The sequence below is a fragment of the Maniola jurtina genome, chromosome 3 (assembly GCF_905333055.1).
Source record: "Maniola jurtina chromosome 3, ilManJurt1.1, whole genome shotgun sequence".
Taxonomy (NCBI): Eukaryota; Metazoa; Arthropoda; class Insecta; order Lepidoptera; family Nymphalidae; genus Maniola; species Maniola jurtina.
The window spans coordinates 15,462,247-15,485,523 of NC_060031.1; the positions used below are offsets into that span (position 1 = coordinate 15,462,247).

General features: G+C 37.6%; 1 protein-coding gene and 1 long non-coding RNA gene across 2 annotated transcripts; one reads left to right on the forward strand and one right to left on the reverse strand.

Annotated features, from left to right (window-relative positions):
* Positions 1–1,472: 1,472 nt before the first annotated feature.
* LOC123880787 lies at positions 1,473–22,638 on the reverse strand. The gene is made up of 3 exons (XR_006799348.1): positions 22,548–22,638; positions 13,331–13,333; positions 1,473–1,484 (listed from the first exon to the last, which is right to left on the reverse strand). It is a non-coding gene; the product is annotated as an uncharacterized LOC123880787 (long non-coding RNA).
* LOC123880786 lies at positions 9,770–11,123 on the forward strand. Its single transcript, XM_045929082.1, has one exon. The coding sequence runs from the start codon at positions 9,855–9,857 to the stop codon at positions 10,620–10,622; it is 768 nt and encodes a 255-aa protein (XP_045785038.1). The 5' UTR covers positions 9,770–9,854; the 3' UTR covers positions 10,623–11,123.
* Positions 22,639–23,277: the final 639 nt, after the last annotated feature.

The window sequence follows — 23,277 nt, forward strand, 5'->3', positions numbered from 1 at the left end:
TCAGCAAAGGTTGCCTGGTAGAGATGGCTCCAAGCAATAAGGCCGCCTTTGCACACAATTATTTTTTCTATTTTCTTCTTTCTATGTTGAGTTCCTTTACATGTGGTTTTTGTAAGCAATAAAGTGTTCTATCTAGCTATCTATCTAAATGTGTAAAATTAATAACATAGGTACATACTTACATAATGTAATGTTTACTATGATGTGCAGCTGTTAGTAACTAATGAGTAATGACAATGATAAAATGAAATGATCATAACGGTAACTAAACGTTTTTCAATTCCCAAAAATACCTCTACAAATGATTGGCCTATCCTGTAGGTAGATACTGTAGTAAATAGTTTATGTAGTAGAATAAATATATTAAAACCAGAAAATCTTACGAAACAGGTAACTTAACATCCCGCGTTTCCATTATAACCCCAAAGTCAGTACAAATAAATCACTTTATACACCACTCGTCGGTAAGTACAAACAAATGGACCCACATCAGAGTAAGCCGCCTGTCGCCAGTGATCCCTGTCAACAAATCCACAATACAGCCTGACTCGACGTCACCCGCGCAACAATCAAATGATTAATGGAGTAATGGACGCACTACACTATTGGATTCGATTTGTGTAAGTGGCTTGCATTATTAATTAAGACGTTAAGGTAAACTGTTCGGACCATAAGTGTACTGCCACCCTATCCACGGAAAGAAGTTAGTAGGTATAGCGCACTTCGTCAGCGTGGTAGACTAGCCAGACCCATCTCATTCTGAAAGGAGACCCGTGCTCAATAGTGAGACGGCTACCATAAAACATACCAACAATGGCAGCTTTAATCTTAAAATGAAACTTCTTATGGTAAGAAATAAGACTATTAGGTCGAGTGCTTGCCATACGCGTGTTCTGATAAGATATGCAAGGTCGTCATGTTAGATTTCCCGTGGCATTTAACCAAGAAAGTAACATAAAACACTAAATAAAAATGAAAAATCGGCCAAGTGCGAGTCAGACTCACGCACCGAGGGTTCCGTACTCGAGTGTATTTTACACGGTAAATCAAAAACTATTGTGCACAAAAAAATATAAATAAAAATCTGTTTTAGAATGTACAGGTAAAGCCCTTTCATATGATACCCCACTTGTTATACTTTGTTCTCTTTCTTTGAAAATTTAAAGACATTTTGATTTTTTTTTGTGATGTAACCACAAATGCACGGTTTTCGCATTTTATCCTTTATTTGTGCTATAAGACCTAACTACTTGCCTTCATGACTCTAGGTCAACGAGAAGTATCCTATAGGTTTTCTTGTCAGACACGACAGACGGACAGTCAGACAGATAGACAACAAAGTGATCCTATTTAAGGGTTCCGTTTTTCCTTTTGAGGTCCAACCACAAATTCACTGTTTTCACATTTTTTCCTTTATTTGTGCTATAAGACCTACTTGCCTTCATGACTCTAGGTCAACGGGAAGCACCTACCCTATAGGTTTTCTTGTCAGACACGACAGACGGACAGACAGACAGATAGACAACAAAGTGATCCTATAAGGGTTCCGTTTTTCCTTTTGAAGTACGGAACCCTAAAAAAAGAAATGCACTGCATAAACTAGAGAAAAACTTACGGTCTCTCATAAACATCCAAATACTATACCTTAATCTTATTATTTATCGCTCGGCAAAGCGTCTGGCAATTAAACGCATCCAGTGCCGGCCGTGTATCATACACAGTAATCCGGGGGACAGGATGATAATAACAAAAAACAATAAAAATAACGAATTACCCCGCGGACTGGGCTTGAATCGGGAGACGCGTGCCGGACAGCGCGGGTTGTGGAGACGCTGCGTTACGGACAAACGAAAGTAAAAAATTATTCAATTATTTATTCAAGATAAAGTTGAAAACTAAAACTAGACTAATATCGTCGTATTAAACGCTGAAATATTATAGTAAAATTGTTTTTCTGTCGCTTGGTATATTTTAATGTACTGAATTCCAAAAGGTCGGCGGTTCAAACCCCACCCGTTGCACTAATGTCGTACCCACTCCTGGCACAAGCTTTACGCTTAATTGGAGGGGAAAGGGGAGTATATGTCATGATTAGCATGGCTAGTATTCTTTTTTTTTTAAATAAAATAAAATAAAAATGTAGAATTTTAATCAAATCAATTTAACAGGACCTAGTCTACTTGTATATTATTTTTTTAAATGTTTCTTAATATTTCAAACACTGTTCTGATCTGTTTTGTAAGGACTATGACACATTTTCTTTTAAAGTTGCTATGTAAATAGTTTGTTACGTAAAAAAAAAAAGATTTACTTAATTTTGTATCTATGTATGTTCATATATTAATCAATAATATGATTATTTGTTGTCACTTAGATGAACAAGACAAGGAAATTGAATATTTGCAAAAAGTTCGACAATGATTCGACTCCACAACCCTATCCGACCCTATTCCAAATCCGAGTTCTGTTTACGCTCATTCTTAATATGGGACAAAACTGTTGGAGGAACAACAGTTTTTGTTGTATATTTTATGTCGTGTGACGCCATAACTCAGCGGCTGACACGACTGAGCCAGTGAAATACAGACTGTACAGTGGAGGCTCCTTATTTATATCGGGGCAGTTATTTTTATTTATACTCCTGTTTTATTGGTTTACTGTGTTACGGACTGTTGGCCCCGTTTTCGGTTTTTCTTTAAGTGGTTATCGAGATGATATATCCCTATGCTGAGTAGTTATTTAGTATTTATTGGTAATTGTGGAGGAGCTAATCGCAAGTGGTATAGCCTCCAAACAGATTGCTAGTATGGAAACTATACTAACTTAGATTGCAGTAGGTAGTATGCATGATATGGGAACAATAGGACCAGAAATGCGATATAATAGGAAGAAAATAAAATAAAAAGGTATCCGATAAAGGTTTTTTTCTTTGGAAATACGGGACCCTAAAAATTGATAAACTTACCCATCTATAAAAAATAAAATGCTCCTGTCACTTTTCGGAAAGTTTCCTTAAAAAACGAAACAGTGTCGCTCCATTAGTGACGTCACGGCCCACGGGCCCACTCTCAATCAATTTGGACAAAATCACCGGACTGAAGTCTTTTTTAATTAATTTTATGAGTGAACAACGTTAGCACAAGGGATGAATGGAGACGAAAATGATTGCTTTGATTTTAGAGTCGAATGATTATTTTATATAGATCAAAAAAAAAAAAACCAAAATTTAAATACCTACCACCACCTCTACAATTATTTTCAAAGTTTCCAATTTACAAAATATTAATTTTTGTTCATATGTTTGGTCATCCTACTATAATATTATAATCGCGAAAGTTTGTGTATGTGTGGATGTTTGTTACTCTTTCAAGCAAAAACTACTGGACGGATTTGGCTTAAAGGAATGGAGATAGATTATACTACTACTTTTTAACTTGGAAAATCAATGAATTTCAACGGGACTTTTAAAAACCTATATCCACGGGAACGAAGTCGCGGGCATCAGCTAGTAAAGTCATAAAACGCCATGATCGCGGCAATGAAAAACTTCTTATAGGCTTGGCAGGGCATCCATTATTTGAGAACGAGATAAAGTACAAGAGAGAGACATGAAACAGGCGGCGCATTTAAAAAACCAGCTAAGTGCGAATAAGATTCGCACACGTATGGTCCCATATTATACATACAAGAAATAACACTTTTTAAATTTTTTTGATTTGCGTGGCAACCATTTTGAAATTTTTATTATTTGTTGTTATAACGGCAATAGAAATACACACTCTGTGAAAATTTTAACTCTGTACTTATTATAGTTCATGAGATATAGCCCGTTGACAGACAGACGAATGGACGGACAGAGGAGGCTTAGTGATAGGCCCTCAAAAAAAGTTTCGCTTCTGTTGGGGTGCCCCACGAAACCTCACAAGTTTTTAGGAAATTCTTCAACCTCAACTTCTCCAAGCAGGCGCTGTCCGAGCGAATCTCGTCCACGCACTAATTCAATATGGCCGACGTAAGCCATTTGCGTTCGCGCTTGACGCATCGCCCGTGAAAAAATCAATTACAATTTTTTGATAGCGATGACCAGATAGGCAAGTGTGGGAGAGACTTCCTTGAAATGAATACTTCTGTTGGCGCTTGGGCGATCTTGCGATGGGTAAAACTTCAAGGTCACATCACCGACATGCAAATTTTACTAACGTTTAGTTGACCATGAAAGTATGGTTTCGGTAGTCGGAGTACCTACCTCCTAAAAGTCCCAATTTTTTTTAATTGTTTTAATTTCACTCCTGTCAGAAGTCCCCACTGAGCCAATTTTATGATTTTTTAATACTAGGTATATTTTATTTTTTTCATGTTTTGCTGGTATTAAAGTGAGTTTTAATTTACTGTAAAAATTACTTTTTTCTGTGAAGCAATTAATTATTTTGTTCACAGATAATATGTTCAGTTGATTTTCGACTTTCACTGACTTTTTCCAAAAAAAAGGAAGTCGCTTCCACACCAAGCTACCCCTCAGCGTCGTATAGTGGCAGCGTTTATTTCATCACGCGACGGCAAATTGACACCACAATCTGGAGGTAATGCGGGGAACAGCTTTATAGGACAAGTGACCAGGTGATAAAATATAACAGCATAGATACGTCATACCAAATTTTTTTACCTACCTTTTGTTGTATGGAAACAGGCCTTTCTTTACAAAAGTCCATGATATACAAGGTACCACGCCTTTTTGGCATCAGTTTTTCCCTCCACTTTTAATATAGGTAACTTCAAAGTCAAAATCATTTATTCAAAGTAGGGACTATTGTACACCTTTTGTTTGTCAGATTTGTTAGATTTGAAAGATGATAATATAGTGGTGATAATTAATTAGGTAAACTTAAAACTAAAGCTACGAGGGTTCCAAACGCGCCCAAGTCTGAGAAGAGCCCTCAGCAAACTCAACCGGGTATTCTTTTGTTTTCATTTACGAGTGAATAGGAATCGTCTAGGCAAGCGCTCTTCATCTTAGGCTGCATCATCACTCGCCACCTGGTCTGATTGCAGCCAACAGTCTACAAATTAAAACAAATATCAGAATAATAGATCAGCTAATGGAATGGAATAGCGACCATCGCGATTGAAGTATTATGATGACCATCGCTTTCATTGCATAAAGCTGCATAAGGGGCGTATAGTTACGTCACAAATTGCACACGGGTTGCGTATGCGCATTATACGCACCTGCGGCTAATGGCGCGTGGTTTAGTAATCGCACACCGTATCCAGATTATCTGCTATTAGCTAGGCCACGGATCATCGTTCAGACATTCGAAAGTGTATCTTACGTCAGTCAGTCAGTCAGCTTTTCCTTTTATATATTTAGGATTTCACGGATGAAGTTGCATGCTATCGCCTAGTGTTCCAACACAAGGGCTGAGCGCGACACCATTAACATCTAATACCAATATATCAAGTGTCCGCTTATCAATTTATGGTCCCGCAGTATCGAAACTTGCTCCGGAGTGCATCTTGCACAAGTTTGTTCATAAATTAAAACGTGCGATATTTACTGCCAACCGCTCTGTGTTCCGTACACGAATATATTACAATGTACTTGTTTTGCTTTACTAATCAATTAATTACATTATACATACTAATTATTAATTAATAATTAAATAAAAGCCTGTTTTAGAACGTGCAGGTAAAGCCCTTTCATATTATGATACCCTACTTGGTATAGTTTTATAACTTTAAAAATTGAAATACTTTGTTTTTGGTGATGTAACCACAAATTCACGGTTTTCAGATTTATTCCTTTACATGTGCTATAAGACCTAACTACTTGCCTTTCATAATACTATGTCAACGGGAAGTACCCTATAGGTATTCTTGACAGACACGACAGACGGACAGACAGACAAAGTGATCCTACAGAGGATCCTTTTTCCTTTTGAGGCATGGACACTAAAAAAATAGCTTAGGATGGAACTCGCCTATGCACCCGCGACTTCGTCCACGTGGACTACACAAATTTCAACCCCTATTTTACCCCCTTAGGTGTTGAATTTTCAAAAAAAAATAATTTGCGTACCGTTTTATGATATTATAAGTAACTTCCCAGTCATAACACATATATTAAAGTGTGTCGCTCCCGTAATTGTGGACCAGGAGCATATAAACATGTCAGCGCTAATACAGTCCCAGGTGCATCGTTCGTCGCGCGATACCGCATATCGCGACACTCGAGATAGCGGTACGGTATGGAAACCGCACATGCGTACCGTCAAATGTCTTTTTTACCCCCGACCAAAAAAGGGGGGTGTTATAAGTTTGATGTGTGTATTTGTGTATCTGTCTGTGGCATCGTAGCTCCTAAACTAATGAACTGATTTTAATTTAGTTTTTTTTTGTTGAAAGGTGGCTTGATCAAGAGTGTTCCTAGCTATAATTCAAGAAAATCGGTTCAGCCGTTTGAAAATTATCAGCTCTTTTCTAGTTACTGTAACCTTCACTTGTCGGGGGTGTTATAAATTTTTAATTTACACTTGTTTAAGTAAAACTTCCGCATTCATAATAATTGTTTCCCTACCAGCTCTCAACAGGTATCAGTCAAGAATAACCCATTCTTTTGAAATCGCACTTTTAGTGAATATCGGAGTATCCTACAGTAGGTTAGGTAGGTTATAAAATCAGAAATTATTTCAATTCATTTTTTATTTATTTATTTACTACGAGTTTCCTCATCCAGAACTTGTATCGGTCTCTAAGTCAAAGAAAAAGCTTTGACGTTAATTAAAATCAAGTCTTCCAAGTCATGTCACTTCCTGATCTCCGACCTTTGTGATCGGGCGTCTACTTGAAAGGGGCACTCTGAAGGTTTGACAAATCCCTCCATTTTCAGGAACAAGCAACAATCAGGTGCTCAATCGCTCGATGTCGGCGCCCGCCCACAAATTAATTCGCTTAACGTTGCTTACCGGGCATCACCTGCCCCGTCACAGATGTACTCACTACTTACTGTCTACGACTAGATGTGTCCTGTAATATTTAAATTATTTTTCACTAGATGATACCAGGGATGTTGGCTGTTGGAAGGCCATACAAACGGTGGGCTGATGAGATAATACAAACTGCAGGGAAGAACTGGCTGTATCTGGGCAAGGACAGGGAGAAGTGGGAGAGGTTGGGGGAGGCCTTTACCCGCAAAAGGGCTCATGTTCCATAGCAAAAATTGTTCATTTACTAACTATACTAACTTAGGAAAATAAGGGAAATGTAATTACTAACAAAACTAATTTACTACAGATACCTACTCAATACTTCTTTTTTGACTATTAATAATCTTAATCTTATGACTTATTGAAAGGTAGACTTATGTTTCCACGCTTAACTTCATGTCGTGTGTTTGTGTTATTAATATTCTGAAGTCATTTTTAAACTCTGGCTCTTTAAGTACAAAAACACAAAAAAAGTCTAATTTTTAACTAACTCAATTTTATGGATGGCGAGAGTGATCATATAATCATATTTTATCTTTTATCTTTAAAGATTTTAAACGGACCTTCACCTGACGGTATATTCTTTCAAGTGATCAGACAAATATCAAAACCAGTTACGTAAACATATTTACGTTTTCTAAACAGTAGAAGTATAAAATTAGCTGTTCAAATAGAAGTTGTCTCTTCCAGCTAAATTTACGACAGTGCCTATCAATTTATGCTGACAACAAAGCGATGTGAACACAGCCGCGAATTAGACAAGACTAGACGAGGTATAGACCACATGTGTCACCCTGGAGCAAAGGTTGGATGGAACATTTACGCCAAGTTACAAATACTGGTGTAGAGGCGTGCGGCCTCTTTTAAGACTGGAATCTTCGAAGAAAACATTACATTTTGCAGCTGTCACTTAGAACACAATTTGAATTCGGAACGATTCGAATATCCTGCTGGCCTTGGCGAACCCCGGGCATCACATTCACTTCAGAAACATCAAGACCGAAACACCTCGGTCAAGCCTGGCAAGCTCTGGCCCTCGTTTTCTACCACAGTTCTAATTATAACCACAGCACATGTTGTAAATACAGCCCATGTAATACAAGTTATAATAATTGTTAGCGGCATTTTATTTACTGGTTATCATACGCTGCATGGCTGCTACACTGGCACGTGTTGCCAAGGTCTTATACCTACCTATTTTTACCCGACTACAGCAAAGCTAAAAGGAAGGGTTATGATTTTTGCAGTCTATGAATGTATATAGGATGTATGGATGTATGTTTGTATTCAGATTCTGTATGTTCCACCGTAGCGCCTAAACTCCTGGGCGCATTTTGATGGATGAGGTATCAATTGATTCAGTGTAAAGGTCGGGGTGGGGTAAAAACTTCGAGTACCCGGAATAGATCCCCCCCCCCCCCCCACTTGGAGGCCCTAGGCTATAACTTATGATCAGTACCTACATAAAAATATTGCCTATTTGCCTACCTCATCCCAATATAGTCTGACAAGAGTGAAGATCTAGCTTTAAAATATACAAAACGATAACAATAATATATTGTAACAATGCTGCCTCGCTAAAAGCGGAGGTGGGTCTGTAATTAAATCAGTATTTCACTCTAACGACCAACAAATACTATCATAAATTCGTTTTAACTAAACACGTTGCTTTGATTGTTATGTTCAATTATGTGAACGAATATTATTCTATTATGGGAGTCGTACATTAAAACTATTAATTGATATCTATAACATGCATAATATTATGCTGAAATTGCTTTTGCTAATTGAAGTTTCTGAGTAGGTAGATAGATAGAAAACTTTTTTGCAAACAAAACATGAAATAACCAAGATAAAGAAACTAAAACTTATATGCAAAGGCGGCCTTGTTGCTCAGAGCAATCTCCACCAGGTAACCTTTGATTTGATGGTTAAAAATGCTAACAAAATTAATTTGCGAAGCTATATGTGCATTTTTTATTTTTTTCCAATTTCACTATTACCATTACAGGGTTCCCTAATTATATCATAGCTTATTTTATATCTACTCAGAACTAACCTAACTGTAAGATGCAATTATGTACATAATCCATACTATTATTATAAATCTGAAATTGTGTCTGTCCGTCATCCTTTCGCGGGGATTTTGATAAGTAGCTTCTATCCTGAAGACGAACATAGGCTAATTTTTATCCCGAAAAATTAAAAATCCCCAGGGGATTTCTAAGAATTGTAATCCACGCGGACGAAATCGTGGATATATTTATTACATACTATAACCTTAACTTTTATTTACACATACACCAATTTAAAATGCCATCAAATTAAATGAGTATTAAAATAACATTTTAGTTAATGAGTAGGTATTACAATTATTTGTTTTTATCTATGACGAACTTATAAGTATAGGTGGGTAATTGAATAAAATACTATTTTTCTGTTCCACGTTTACTTTACCGAAACTTGATTTTATAAATTAAAACAGAAAAATATTTTTTTGTGTTTTGATTATGATATATCTAAAAACAGATCGCAATATTTATGCCACTAATCATAATTAATGAGTAACGAATAGCTATAATATAATTTTAACTAGCCAATTGTAATTACTACCTACTACATAATATAATACTTCTAATAACTTATTATTCATACGCACATACCTATCCATTGTTTACTCATTATTGTAATTAGTTGTACTAATCCATTATTTACAAAAACATAAAAATAACCTGCTTTGAAAACGCAGTAAATAACTTCATTATGAAAGAGATGGGTTAATTTAAATACGTGACAAATTGCAGTGACCTTCAGTTACTCATCCGCCTTTGCCGAAAGAGCTACGTTAAACAAAAACATTGTGAGTTAGCCATGAGTTCAATATTCGACGCGGACACAATACTTTCCGAAAATGACCAATGGAGAAAACTTGAAGAAGAATGGAAAACTGTGGATTTGATCGACATAGAAGACGATACACCGAATTTAAAGCCAGTTTTCAGCACGCTTGACTTGAACGGGACTACTTTCGATTCGTCGTTTCTCTTCAAAAAGGTCAGAAGGAAGGTCGGACGTCAAATGTCTAAAATATCGTCAGCATCCATCGAATATGAAGACTTTATAAGCAACATTCGAGATGATTCGAGAAACGGGCCGTCTAAACAGTTTTATTTCGTCAACGGTCAAATAACTTCAGCCGCATCTATCGAAGAGTTATGTGACAAAATTGATGATATATTTAAATCTATAGACGAACTATCGGTAGCAACGAGTACTGTACGAAATAAGAGTAGTAGAGAATCCAAGAAGAGAATATATCCAGATTTAGTGCAGTGTAGTATATCAGCAACGGATCTGTCGTTCGATGACACTGTGTCCCAGAAAGAAGTAACTTGTTCAAGTGAAATTGAGAGACACATAGGAGAAGCTTTTGAAGAGGCTTTTGAACAGATTAATTCCACTATAGATACTTTGGAAGGTGACAAGTCTCATTTGGAGTCAGTGACAACGTTAGTTCGGAAATTCAGTTCAGTAATTAATAGTCCAATGATTAAATGTAACCCAAGAAGACAAAGAGAGTGTAGTGATAAGTTCAAGCAATTAACCGATTTTTGGAAAAATCAAGCATTTGTTTGTTAGTCGTAAAAATTTGTACGTATTTATAATTTTAACCTCTTTGTGATACAATATTTAATTGAAGGTAGGTATGTAGGTAGGTATGGCTGTGTTACATTATATATTTTTTTGTTAGTTAAGTTTTTCTTGTTTCTAGAAAATTCTGTAGTAGCAATTGAAATAGTGTAGATAACACTAATTTTTCAATAGCCATAATAAACTTAGTGATTAATATATCTTAACATTTTAACAGATTTTCTAGTTTTTTCTACCTACAAAATGTCAAAAAACTCAGTTGAACTTTATTTGGCGGTTGAAAAAATCAAGTCTTAGGTTTTTGTTTCTAATTTAAGTTTTAATTTCAGATGAATAGTAAAATTATTATGTTGTGTTTGACATCTTGCAAAGTGCAATTATGTACTAGACAAAGTACTAGTAAGTATTTTAAATAAGTATAAACTATAAAGTCATAATTTAATATTGTATTGATTTAAAAGAACAATAAACTTTTACATTTTAATATAATGCCTCCTGTATTTTTATTTACCCAATGAAAAAAGTGGTGTAACTAAGTGGTCTAACTTAAGTATTAGTTTACCTACCCAAAGAAAAAAGTGGCGTAGGTACCTAACTTGAGTATAGTCCGTACAAAAGACTTCTCACTCGCCATTTTTAACACCCGACCCAAAAAGAGGGGTGTTATAAGTTTGACATGTGTATCTGTGTATCTGTCTGTGGCATCGTAGCTCCTAAACTAATGAACCTATTTTAATTTAGTTTTTTTTTGTTTGAAAGGTGGCTTGTGTGTGGTGTGGTGTTCTTAGCTATAATCGAAGAAAATCGGTTCAACTTTTTAAAGTTATCAGCTCTTTTCTAATTACTGTAACCTTCACTTGTCGGGGGTGTTATAAATTTTTAATTTTCACTTGTAACTCTATGGGTCAATTGTCATGTCAAAACTAAGATTCACTAACTCGAACTAAGGACACATAAAGTTAAAATGGCGCGTGAGAAGTGATTTTTATGCATTATACTTAGCTTAGGTACCTATAACTTTTGACGAAACTTTTTTGGAACAATCCAAGGGAACAATCCTTAACATAGTTTATGTTTTCATAAAGATATTAGACAAGGTTTTCTCATTTTCCTTAAATATTACCTACTAATATTATTAAAAAAAAAAAACTTTTGGTCAACCATTAATAAAATATTCGCTTAACTTAGTTTTTACTGTTTAGCTTTACAAAATGGAATATAGCCATTTTGTATTCAATTATCTTGTATATTTTAGAATGAAATCACGTGTGAGTAAAATTTAATAATATCAATAACATTTAAAACAACTTCGTCACAGTTGTGTAAGTATGACAAACACAGCTATTACTTAATTACCTGAACAGGGAACAACAAATAGAAATTCATGGTTCATTAGCGAAGCACGGCTTCGTACTGCTTGTCCGGCGCAAGTTGCACGCTAAATCATGGACGGTGCCTGCGGACCCTATGCTGGAAACACACGGGCTCATATTACGAGCGGTACTGCTACGACAAACAAAGGTCTACCTAAGAAATTCATGGTTCATTAGCGAAGCCCGGCTTCGTACTGCTCGTCCGGCGTAAGTTGCACGCTAAATCATGGACGGTGCCTGCGGACCCTATGCTGGAAGCACACGGGCTCATATTACGACCGGTACTGCTACGACAAACAAAGGTCTACCTAAGAAATTCGTGGTTGATTAGCGAAGCATGGCTTCGTACTGCTCATCCGGCGCAAGTTGCACGCTAAATCATGGACGGTGCCTGCGGACCCTATGCTGGAAGCACACGGGCTCATATTACGACCGGTACTGCTACGACAAACAAAGGCCTACCTAAGAAATTCATGGTTCATTAGCGAAGCACGGCTTCGTACTGCTCGTCCGGCGCAAGTTGCACGCTAAATCATGGACGGTGCCTGCGGACCCTATGCTGGAAACATACGGGCTCATATTGCGTGCGGTACTGCTACGACAAACAAAGGTCTACCTAAGAAATTCATGGTTCATTAGCGAAGCATGGCTTCGTACTGCTCATCCGGCGCAAGTTGCACGCTAAATCATGGACAGTGCCTACGGTGCGGACTACAGACTCTGTACCAAAAACACACGACAGCAAGTTAGGAGCAGATCAGCTGCAGATTTGATAAAGACAAATACGTTTCATTAACAAAGCATCCTACTGCTTGTTCCTATGGCTTTTGAACAAGAACAACACAACACAACAAGTAACAATGATGTTGAATTACTTGATTTTTATGCCAAATGAAACTATCTCCCACCCCACCCAATCTTCACGAGCGAGCGATCTCAGTGAAACGATATACCTCAATAGCATGAACGTTACCGCTTGCAATTCACGCACGTATGTTTTCAATATTTCGCGCACTGACCGTAAGCAGAAACTTATTCGTGTTGTTCATGAGAGTTGGACAGTTTGTCAATTTATGAGGCCGGCACTACAGCGCGCGAGTGAAGGCAGATTCCGTTAATTGAGTTACCGGCTTATGAGCCAGCCACTAAAGATACGACCAACTATACCTACTTTAGCTACTAAGTTAGCTACTATTATGTAGTTTGGTCATAGGGTTCCTAGGGGCAAAAATTACTGGATGGATTTGTACTGTTTGGAATGGATCCTATTCCTATATCAACGCGAATGAAGTCTCGGATATTATCTAAGTAGTTTATAAAAACAGCCTCGTTGTGTAATGCACTTCCGGTTGGAATAAGTTGTTAGCAGTCTTCAAAAACCGTGTCCAAATATAAGTATCTCTCATTGTAAATTTAGGTTTTCTGTCAATTTTAGAAAATCAAAGAATTTCCACGTGATTTTAAAACCCTAAGTCCACGAAGACAAAGTCGTACTGTGGTCGTAGGCAAGAACTAGTAAAAAAATAAAAACTGTTATATTCAATGAATCTAAAGCTTAATTTGCTATAATCCGCTAAATTTTCAGTAGATAATAGCAAATTAAGCTTTTAATTCATTGTTACATAATATGCAGGGTGTTACTTTGCAGAAGTCCATAACTTCTGCAAAGTAACACCCTGCTTCTATACAAAAAAATTACTATTCCAATTTCTGATATTTGTGATTCTTAAAACGGAAAGGAATTTATAAGAAGCTTTATTTTCATCTAAAACTGTAGGACCAATTTCATATCAACTCGAAACGTAGATAATAACATTGTCCAAAATTATCTCCCGAACTAAGCCATAAAACTAGGACGCCATCATCAAAAAGCGTCGCACAGAGAGGCATAAATCAGCACACACGCGCGCCGCCGCTGATTATATTCGCAGCGGAGCGATAATGGCGCCGCGGCATAATGAGCGGTGCGATGCGTTGTTTGATTTAATGACCAATCAATACTCTGGACGACGATTTTTCACTATTTTAACGTTTATTGTTAAATACTGAGTTTATAATTTTGATAAATTAAAGTAATTTTGATAATTTGGGTCAAAAGCGACGCGATGTTTAAACAAGCGAAGAACTACATTTACTGAAATTTATGAAAAACTAGTTAAAATAAGCTAAAAAATTGGTTGTCTGTAAAGTCGGTTTACTGGCGATAGTTGAACGTGACAACAAAGGCCGATTGTGCTTCTTTGTCGCTCGTTCCGCGCTCTCGCTTGCACTTCAAGCCTTACATGGAACGCCTCAGAGCGTGGTAACGCCGCATGAGTCATGTTTTTTCGTGCGTGCAGCCGACTCTATCGAATTATAAGACGTTGTCACGTCAAAAGCTGAAACTTGTAAAAAGATAGATAGATAGATAGATAGATAGATAGACAGGAACATAGATATCATATAATTTTTTTACAAACAGAAGCGTTTGATCTGATTTCAAATATCAGCCAAACTAAGCCATTATCAAAAAGCGTCGCACAGAGAGGCATAAATCAGCACACACGCGCGCCGCCGCTGATTATATTCGCAGCGGAGCGATAATGGCGCCGCGGCATAATGAGCGGTGCGATGCGTTGTTTGATTTAATGACCAATCAATACTCTGGACGACGATTTTTCAGCATTTTAACGTTTATTAGTGAATTCATATGCTGTTTTGACATATGAAATGCATGAGATAAATGAAAACTTATTTCATTTATCTACTCAAAAAAAAGCCCTTTGAATAGTACCTACCTACTTACAGATATTATATTCAAAAGATCTACGTTTGAAGAATCTAAAAATTAACTGAAAGGTCAATTAATTACTAAATTTGAATTCTGACTTATCCAATATAGTTATAAATTGCTATTTCAGCGACATTGCAGAGAGCCATTAAGAGGAATGTTCAAAATATTGCTTGAAGTAAGCATATTATTTAATTTTAACATAATATTTTATGAGTAAATCATGATTTGGGTTCAATACCTGAAGGTAGGTCATAATGCACTCAAATGAAATGGGCTAACCTGCACTGCAAGGAGTATGGTAGTTTTATTAAACCTATATCTCTACTTATTCAATCTGTGGTGGTTTCCACATAATCTATTAACACTACTTCTCAAGGATCAAGGAATTACTTTCGATCGATACGTCGATCATCAACGAAGTTTTCACTACGAAGCTTAATATAGCTTCAAGATAGAATGGTTGGATCAGCCAGGACAAAGATATAATAAAAATCCAGAAGAAAATCTTCCAATCGTTATGGTTGAGTGCACAGCAGTTGCTCTCGTACAAAACTAAACTCCGAAACCCAAAGCTATGAAGCCCGAATGATGCCCTAATCTGAGCTATAAAAGCGGGCAATAATCAAAAACTGGCGCACAGTGGGGCGTAAATCAGCGCGGCACAACGACGCAACTGATTATATTCGCAGCGGAGCGATAATGGCGCCGCCACGTAATGAGTACCGCGAGCTTTGATTTGTGACGAGCTGTTATACCAATTATTGCTACTGGATGCCTGTATTGACTAGCGACACAACTACGTTATCTGGTGGTACCGAGAGTCCTCTGTGCAGGGCCTGCATGGAGGTCGATGAAACGCCGACGCACGTGCTCCTGGAGTGCATGGTCGTGGCAGAACAACGAGAACGCCATTTGGGTTCCTCAACCTCACTCCATGAAGTCCTCGGCAACCTGGGCGGTCTACTTGGCTTCTGGAGCGAGCTTGGATGGCTGGAGTGGAGACTTCGGCGGGGACGGGCAACACACGCACAACAGACGGAAACGTTTAAGTGCGGAAACCAGCCCAGAGAGAAGAAGAAGAAGAACTACGTTATCTATGATCAAGCCATTGCCGGCCCACTACTGAGCACGGATCTCTCAGCGTGAGAAGGGTTTAGGCCATAGTCTGCCACGCTGGCCCAATGCGGATGGGCAGACTTCCCACACCTTTGAGAACATGGAGAACTTTCAGGCATGCATGCAAAAATCCGGCCTTCCTTGATAGTCCTTGTCAACATTATGAGGGAAACCTCTGAGCAAAATATCAGCTTTCCAAATTCGACGGTTTGGGCTGGATATTGACTAGACAGTGACTGAGTTTGTTTATAATACCACTATGAATTTGTGGACGAGGTCAATCAAATTTTCACGAGGGGTAAGCCAAATTAACAGGGTAAAAAAAAATTGCATAAGTTAGGTAACCAAGGCCGCCAAGCGATTAAGCGTTCCAGTACGATGCCGTTTAGAAACCAAAGGGGCGTGGGTTTAACAGAAAGTGCCATACCCCACGATAACCCACTTTCATCTTAGACTGCATCAACACTTACCACCAGGTGAGATTGCAGTCAAGGGCTAACTAGTACCTGAATTAAAAAGAACCCAATGGCAATTTATGAGATTTTGTTAAGTAGAAAATGAGACTGATGTGTAATGTAGGCAAACTAAGCATATTAGGTCCATACGAGTACAAGCTCGTGGACTTATTCAGCAGGTAGCAAGTGTAGTGCGGACCGCAATAACCACAATTTAGACTGCCCCTAACTAAACAGCACTGCCGACTGTCGAGCAAAAGCATATATACCTAAGTATCCATTATAATAATTCGAGTGCTAGATACTCGAAAGGAAAACCATTGATGTTAAAACCAAATATGCTGTGGTGAAAACGGAAAACCTCGGAGTCTGTCATAGACTTTTTAAAAACTATAAAAGACATTAAGTTGAAAATGAGCATAGTTTTTTAAATTGCCACAATCCTACTTTTATATTATACTTACAAGTGTAAATTAAAAATTTATAACACCCCCGACAAGTGAAGGTTACAGTAACTAGAAAAGAGCTGATAACTTTCAAACGGCTGAACCGATTTTCTTGGATTATAGCTAAGAACACTCTCGATCAAGCCACCTTTCAAACAAAAAGAAACTAAATTAAAATCGGTTCATTAGTTTAGGAGCTACGATGCGACAGACAGATACACAGATACACACATCAAACAACACCCCTCTTTTTGGGTCGGGGATTAAAAAGTGAAAGTGGCTGAATGTCTTTCTGTAACACACCTTTTTACGGCCTATCCGTTTAACTGATTTTTTAACCACGATGCTATAACCGCAATTAAGATATCACAATGAAGATATTAAATATCAGTCAAATCAAGCATGTGAAGCCGTGAACAATAACTTATTGTGTTTCTGTTTGTTATTTCAAATACATTTAATTCCAACGCAAATGTTACAAGCGTTAGTTATGACAATATGACAACCCATCATTTGGAACAGCGCGATTCCATAAAACATTACCGAGTAGGTACTTGAATGACGGACAATGCGGGCGTTTATTTCCAAAATTAATGTAAATGTGGACGTAAACCTCTCCCACTGACGCTGGCCCGATTTGGTGTCGTTTAGAGCGATTTACTCGTAACAATGCAACGGATAAATTATTCCACTTATGGGTAGAAAATTGGGTGCAGTGTCATCACATTATGGGCGAATTATTGTCGGTTGGCTTGTGAATACAATGATTCAAAGTAAAAAGTGTAATAATTTAGGTATCTATGTCTAATTTAGTTTAACTTAGTTTACTTACAAGTGTAAATTAAAAATTTCTAACACCCCCGACAAGTGAAGGTTATAGTAACTAGAAAAGAGCTGATAACTTTCAAACGGCTGAATCGATTTTCTTGGATTATAACTAAGAACACTCTCGATCAAGCCACCTTTCAAACAAAAACAAACTAAATTCAAATCGGTTCATTAGTTTAGGAGCTACGATGCCCCAAACAGGTACACAGATACACACGTCAAACTTATAACACCTCTCTTTTTGGATCGGGGATTAAAAAGTAGCTAGTAGTAGGGGAGTATCTTTTCTCTGAAATGAGTGAGAGCCGCACTTTAATATGTGGCCTAAAATTATGAAGCTCAGGTAAGAAAGACACCCAGGTTGAATCTTTCTTTCTTATTTGAGCTTCATCATTTTGCTCAGTGTTGCATTTCTAAAAATTAATCCATTGTATCTTGACCTAACGATTTCCTGAGCTTAGGTCTAGATGTCTGACTAAATTTCGCCTCTTTGTTTTTCACGGTCTTAGCTCTTGTATATCACATCACACTAATATTATAAAGGCGAAAGTTTCTATGTATGTGTGTGTGTGTGTGTGTATGTTTGTTACTCCTTCACGAAAAAACTTCTTAGTATTCTTGTCATCTTTTTTTTTTTGTTTACATTGTATTCTTAGCGCCCTGAAGTCTTGGCGACTTGTCTGGGCGCTGCACGCGTGGGCTGAACACTGGGCGTCCAGTCCTGGACGGATTGGGCTGAAATTTAGAATCGAGATAGATTATACCCTGATTAGCACATAGGCTACTTTTTATCCCGGAAAATCAAAGGGTTCCCACGGGATTTTTAAAAAACCTACATCCACGCGAACGAAGTCGCGGGCATCAGCTAGTCTAAGATAATTTGTGTTGTCACTGATCCTAACGTCCAGTCCTTTATTGATTGAGCTAATGCTTCAACTTCAGGCTAAAAATCTCTGTAAATTATAAAATGTAATTAATAAAATGTTCATTAAACCGATCCATATGAATCAGCGGGCATTACGTGGCGCGTCCTTTTGAACATTATCCCTAAATCATATTTAGTGCAGTCATTATCGCGATATTGACTGCGATGATGATAAATAATCATCGCCGCGCGAAATTCTAATTTAACCTTCTATTTTATAATGGCCATTTATTATAACGGTGGCCCGTTACGATGTGATCTAAAACTCTCTATGGAAATGCCTCTGTTTGAAATATTTTGTGTGCGGGAAAATTTGCATTGTATTTGCATGATCATAATATATCTTTATGGATCAAATAAATTTTTAGGGATTAATTTTGCAGCGTATAGATTTTTCATTCGTGTCCTTATAAATTGCGTCTTTATTTCGTAACTAGATGATGCCTGCGACTTCGTTCTCTTAGGTGTAGTAGGGGAATTCTATGATTTTCCGGGATAAAAAGTTATTAATGGGATGGATGGGATATAAATTATCTCTTTATCATAATTCGTCAAAATCGTTTAAACCTAATATTAAGCAAGACAATTTGGGCAGCCGTAGATCAGCCAAACGACGTCAACATAAATCTATACTAATAAATAAAATTGGAGTGTCTGTCTGTAATTTCGAAATAACTACCGCATATTAAGGTCATATTATGGTTATTTGAACGATACTATAACTGAATCACACGTTTTTAAAATTTTTGTCTGTCTGTCTGCCTGTCTGTCTGTTTGAAAAGGCTAATCTTGGGAACGGCTGAACCGATTTTGACGGGATTTTCACAGACCAGTAGAGAATTGACCAGGGAGTAACATAGGCTACTTTTTTAACCGACTTTCAAAAAGGGAGTTGTGTTTTTCTACCTATGTACACCGAAATCTCCGATATTTCTGAACCGATTTGCGTCATTTCTTTTTTAATCGATAGAGGAACTTTGCGACATTGTTTCATAAAAAATTTGGAGTCCAACTCTTCAATCCTGATGCTGCAGGGGATCTGACTAATCCACGCGGGCGAAGCTGCGGGCATCAGCTAGTATTATATAAAAGGAAAAACTGACTGACTAACTGACTGACTGATTGACTGACTGAGTGATCTATCAACGCACAGTTTAAACTACTGAGCGGATCGGGATGAAATTCGGCATGCAGATATGATGTAGGCTAAGAAAGGATTTTTGAAAATTCAACTTCTAAGGGGGTAAAATAGGGGTATAAAATTTGTGTAGTCCCCGCGGACAAAGTTGCGGGACCTTCCCTTCTAAAAATCCTTTTAAAAAAAAATTGGTTGTCTGTAAAGTCGGTTTACTGACGATAGTTGAACGTGACAACAAAGGCCGATTGTGCTTCTTTGTTGCTCGTTCCGCGCTCTCGCTTGCACTTCAAGCTTTACATGGAACGCCTCAGAGCGAGGTAACGCCGCATGAGTCATGTTTATTCGTGCGTGCAGCCGGCTCTATCAAATTATAAGACGTTGTCACATCAAAAATATGGTGCGTTGAAAAATGCTGAAAAAAATGAAATCACCAGTAAAACACAAGACTACAAAATCAAATATGCACCGAGTACAAACCTCAGTCGTATCTCATCTACAGGTTGGTGGGCAACGCACACAAAACTCGCCAGCGTTGTCGGCCGATTGTCGAGCGATATCGGCGCAATAAAGTCTGTCGCAATACGGACGCTTGTCCACACGCGGCCGCGGCCGTAACTCGGTGCCGTGCGGTTTGTGCACCCACTCCGAATCTATATGGAGCTGATATCATACTAATATTAAGCGGAATTTACATTACAAAATAGTGGCATGAAATTAGTTTCAACGTCTAATTCCGTTTGCCTGCATTACACGTCTAGGTAAAGATACAGAAGGTAAAGGTAAAGAAACTAATTTCGTGCTACTAATTTCACAATGTAAATTACGCTTTATAAATGTCAAACAGTATTTATGCGTCTGTTTGTCCTTCTTCGCGCCCTAACTAAGCAACCAATCGACTTGATTTTTGGCATATAGTTGGAAAGACGGAAAATAACATATTATACTTTTAAATTTTTAGGAATTTGTTGGTCCGCCCCTTGAATAACCCCATGTTGTAATATAGTGGGAACATCGCCGATGGGAGTTGATTCTATAGTTTGCAAAAAATATAATAAGCAATAATGCTATAAATACGTACCTACGCATTTGCATTTATGCATGTCCAATGTCTATTAATAACTTATTAAGTCAAAATTAAACTGACTTTCTTATCAATATTTATATCAGAACATATTTTTAAGTTTTGAATTGTTGAAATCTATAACAAAGAGGTCTACGTTACAAGAAAACACATTTTAATTTGGGCAGGTAACAGAGAAATATAAAGGCATAATATTTTATAATTAGGCGCTGCTTTTGTTGAAAGAATAAGTAACAACAATACCTTGGGAAACAATGTGAATGAAAACATTTTTTGGAGTTAAAATTACACATTTAAGTTTTTGGTAAAATCTAAGTAGTGAAAGTCCCATTGTTGTGAATTTCTTTTCAATTTTCATGTTGCTAAGGATAGTGTTTTTAATTTGTGTTATATAAATGAAAAGAAGAAATTATCATCATCTTAATGATCAACCCATCATTGGCTCGCTACTGAACAAGTGAACACGGGTCTCCTCTCAGAATGAGAAGGGTTAGACCAAAGTCCATCACGCTGGCCAAGTGCGGATTGGCAGATTTCACACACCTTTGAGAACATTATATACTGTCAGGCATGCAGTTTTCCTTATTTAACACTTCAGCCAGTTTTTTATATTCTCTTTATTAGGGTTCTGTACCTCAAAAGGAAAAACGGAACCCCAATAGGATCATTTTATTGTCTATCTGTCCGTCTGTTCGTCTGTTCGTCTTTCGTGTTTTTCAAGAAAACTTATAGGTTAGGTAATTCCCGTTGATCTAGAATCATGAAAGGCAGGTAGGTAGGTCTTCAAATAAACAAGTAAAGGAAGAAATCCGAAAACCGTCAATTTGTGGTTAGTTACAAAAAAAAAATGTGTTCAGGAACAAATAATATTAGTACTTATTTTCAATTTTACCAAAAAGGGTATGTCTTTATCCGTCCATTCTAAAACAGATTTTTATATAATTTTATGCATAATAGTTTTTGATTTATCGTGCAAAATGTCAGAAAAAATACCCGAGCACCGGAACCCCCGGTGCACGAGTCTGACTCGCACTAGGCCGGTTTTTTTACCAGATACCTATATCCAATCGATTTTAAAAAATAGTGTTAATTTTTTCAAGAGTTATAATAACCACTCCATACATTTCTGGTCAAACCAGCCAATTAAAACAAGGCAAGTCTTGGTCGGCCATCTTAAATCTGCAGGCGTGTATTGGCAATATCTGGCGCACCTATTGCACGCGCACCCTGTACATCGTGGATTTAGCACCCAATGTGAACACCCTGTTTGCATACTTGAAACCCGTTACATGTACTTACCCGGTTTGTGACATTCTGTACGAATGCTCCACTTGTTCTTGTGTTCTGAATTTTCTATTATTGTTTAGCCAATATTCAGAAATGGCGGGTATTCTGTATCCATACTAATATTATAAATGCGAAAGTGTGTCTGTCTGTCTGTCTGTCTGCTACCTTTTCATGGCCCAGCAGTTTAACCGATTCTGACGAAATTTGGTACAGGGTCAGGTTATTTCTCGGGGACGGACATAGGCGACTTTTTATCCCGAAAAATCAAAGAGTTCCCACGGGATTCCTAAAGACCCATCCGCTTAACCGATTTGTGTGAAAGGTACCGAGGTAGCTTACGTCCTTGTAATTGACATAGGCAACTTTTTATCCCGGAAAATCAAACAGTTCCCACGGAATCTTTAAAAACCTAAATCCACACGGACGAAGTAGCGGGCATCCTCTAGTAATCTATAGGTACTTACTTATGAATACTAATTATTAGGTATAACGTTTAACCTATCGTAAGTGATTTCCAGTATAAGTATAGATTTTTATGGCTATACTGATGTATTTAGGTCGACGCAAGCCCGACTTGTTTCGAACCCATCCAGGGTTCTTTTTTTGGAAGTTTTTGTGAAGCGATGAAGATCCAGGAACTATCGGGAGATGATCTGCAACCAACCAAATCTAGTATTGTCTCTTTCCATAGGCAGCATTCTGAAAAGGAAAGCAATGCATCATGTGATCAATGGACCTTTTGACGTGACAACGTCTTATAATTCGATAGAGCCGGCTGCACGCACGAAAAAACATGACTCATGCGGCGTTACCTCGCTCTTAGGCGTTCCATGTAAGGCTTGAAGTGCAAGCGAGAGCGCGGAACGAGCGACAAAGAAGTACAATCGGCCTTTGTTGTCACATTCAACTATCGTCAGTAAATCGACTTTACAGACAACCAATTTTTTATTAAGTATTAGGATCAATTATTGACCGTTCTAATTAGTTTAAGGTATTGTGTACAAAACAATTGAGTTAGCCGCAATAATTAACAAAAAACTTAACTGAAGAATACTCTTCCGCAATCTGTGTTTCCTACCAATTACAATCCGGGTATCTTTAAAACAAGAGTGAATAGGCACCTTCTAGGTAAACGCGTCCCATCTTAGACCACATCATCACTTTTCATGAGGTGTGATTGTGGTCAAGCGCTTACCTATCTATACTAATAAATAAAATTGG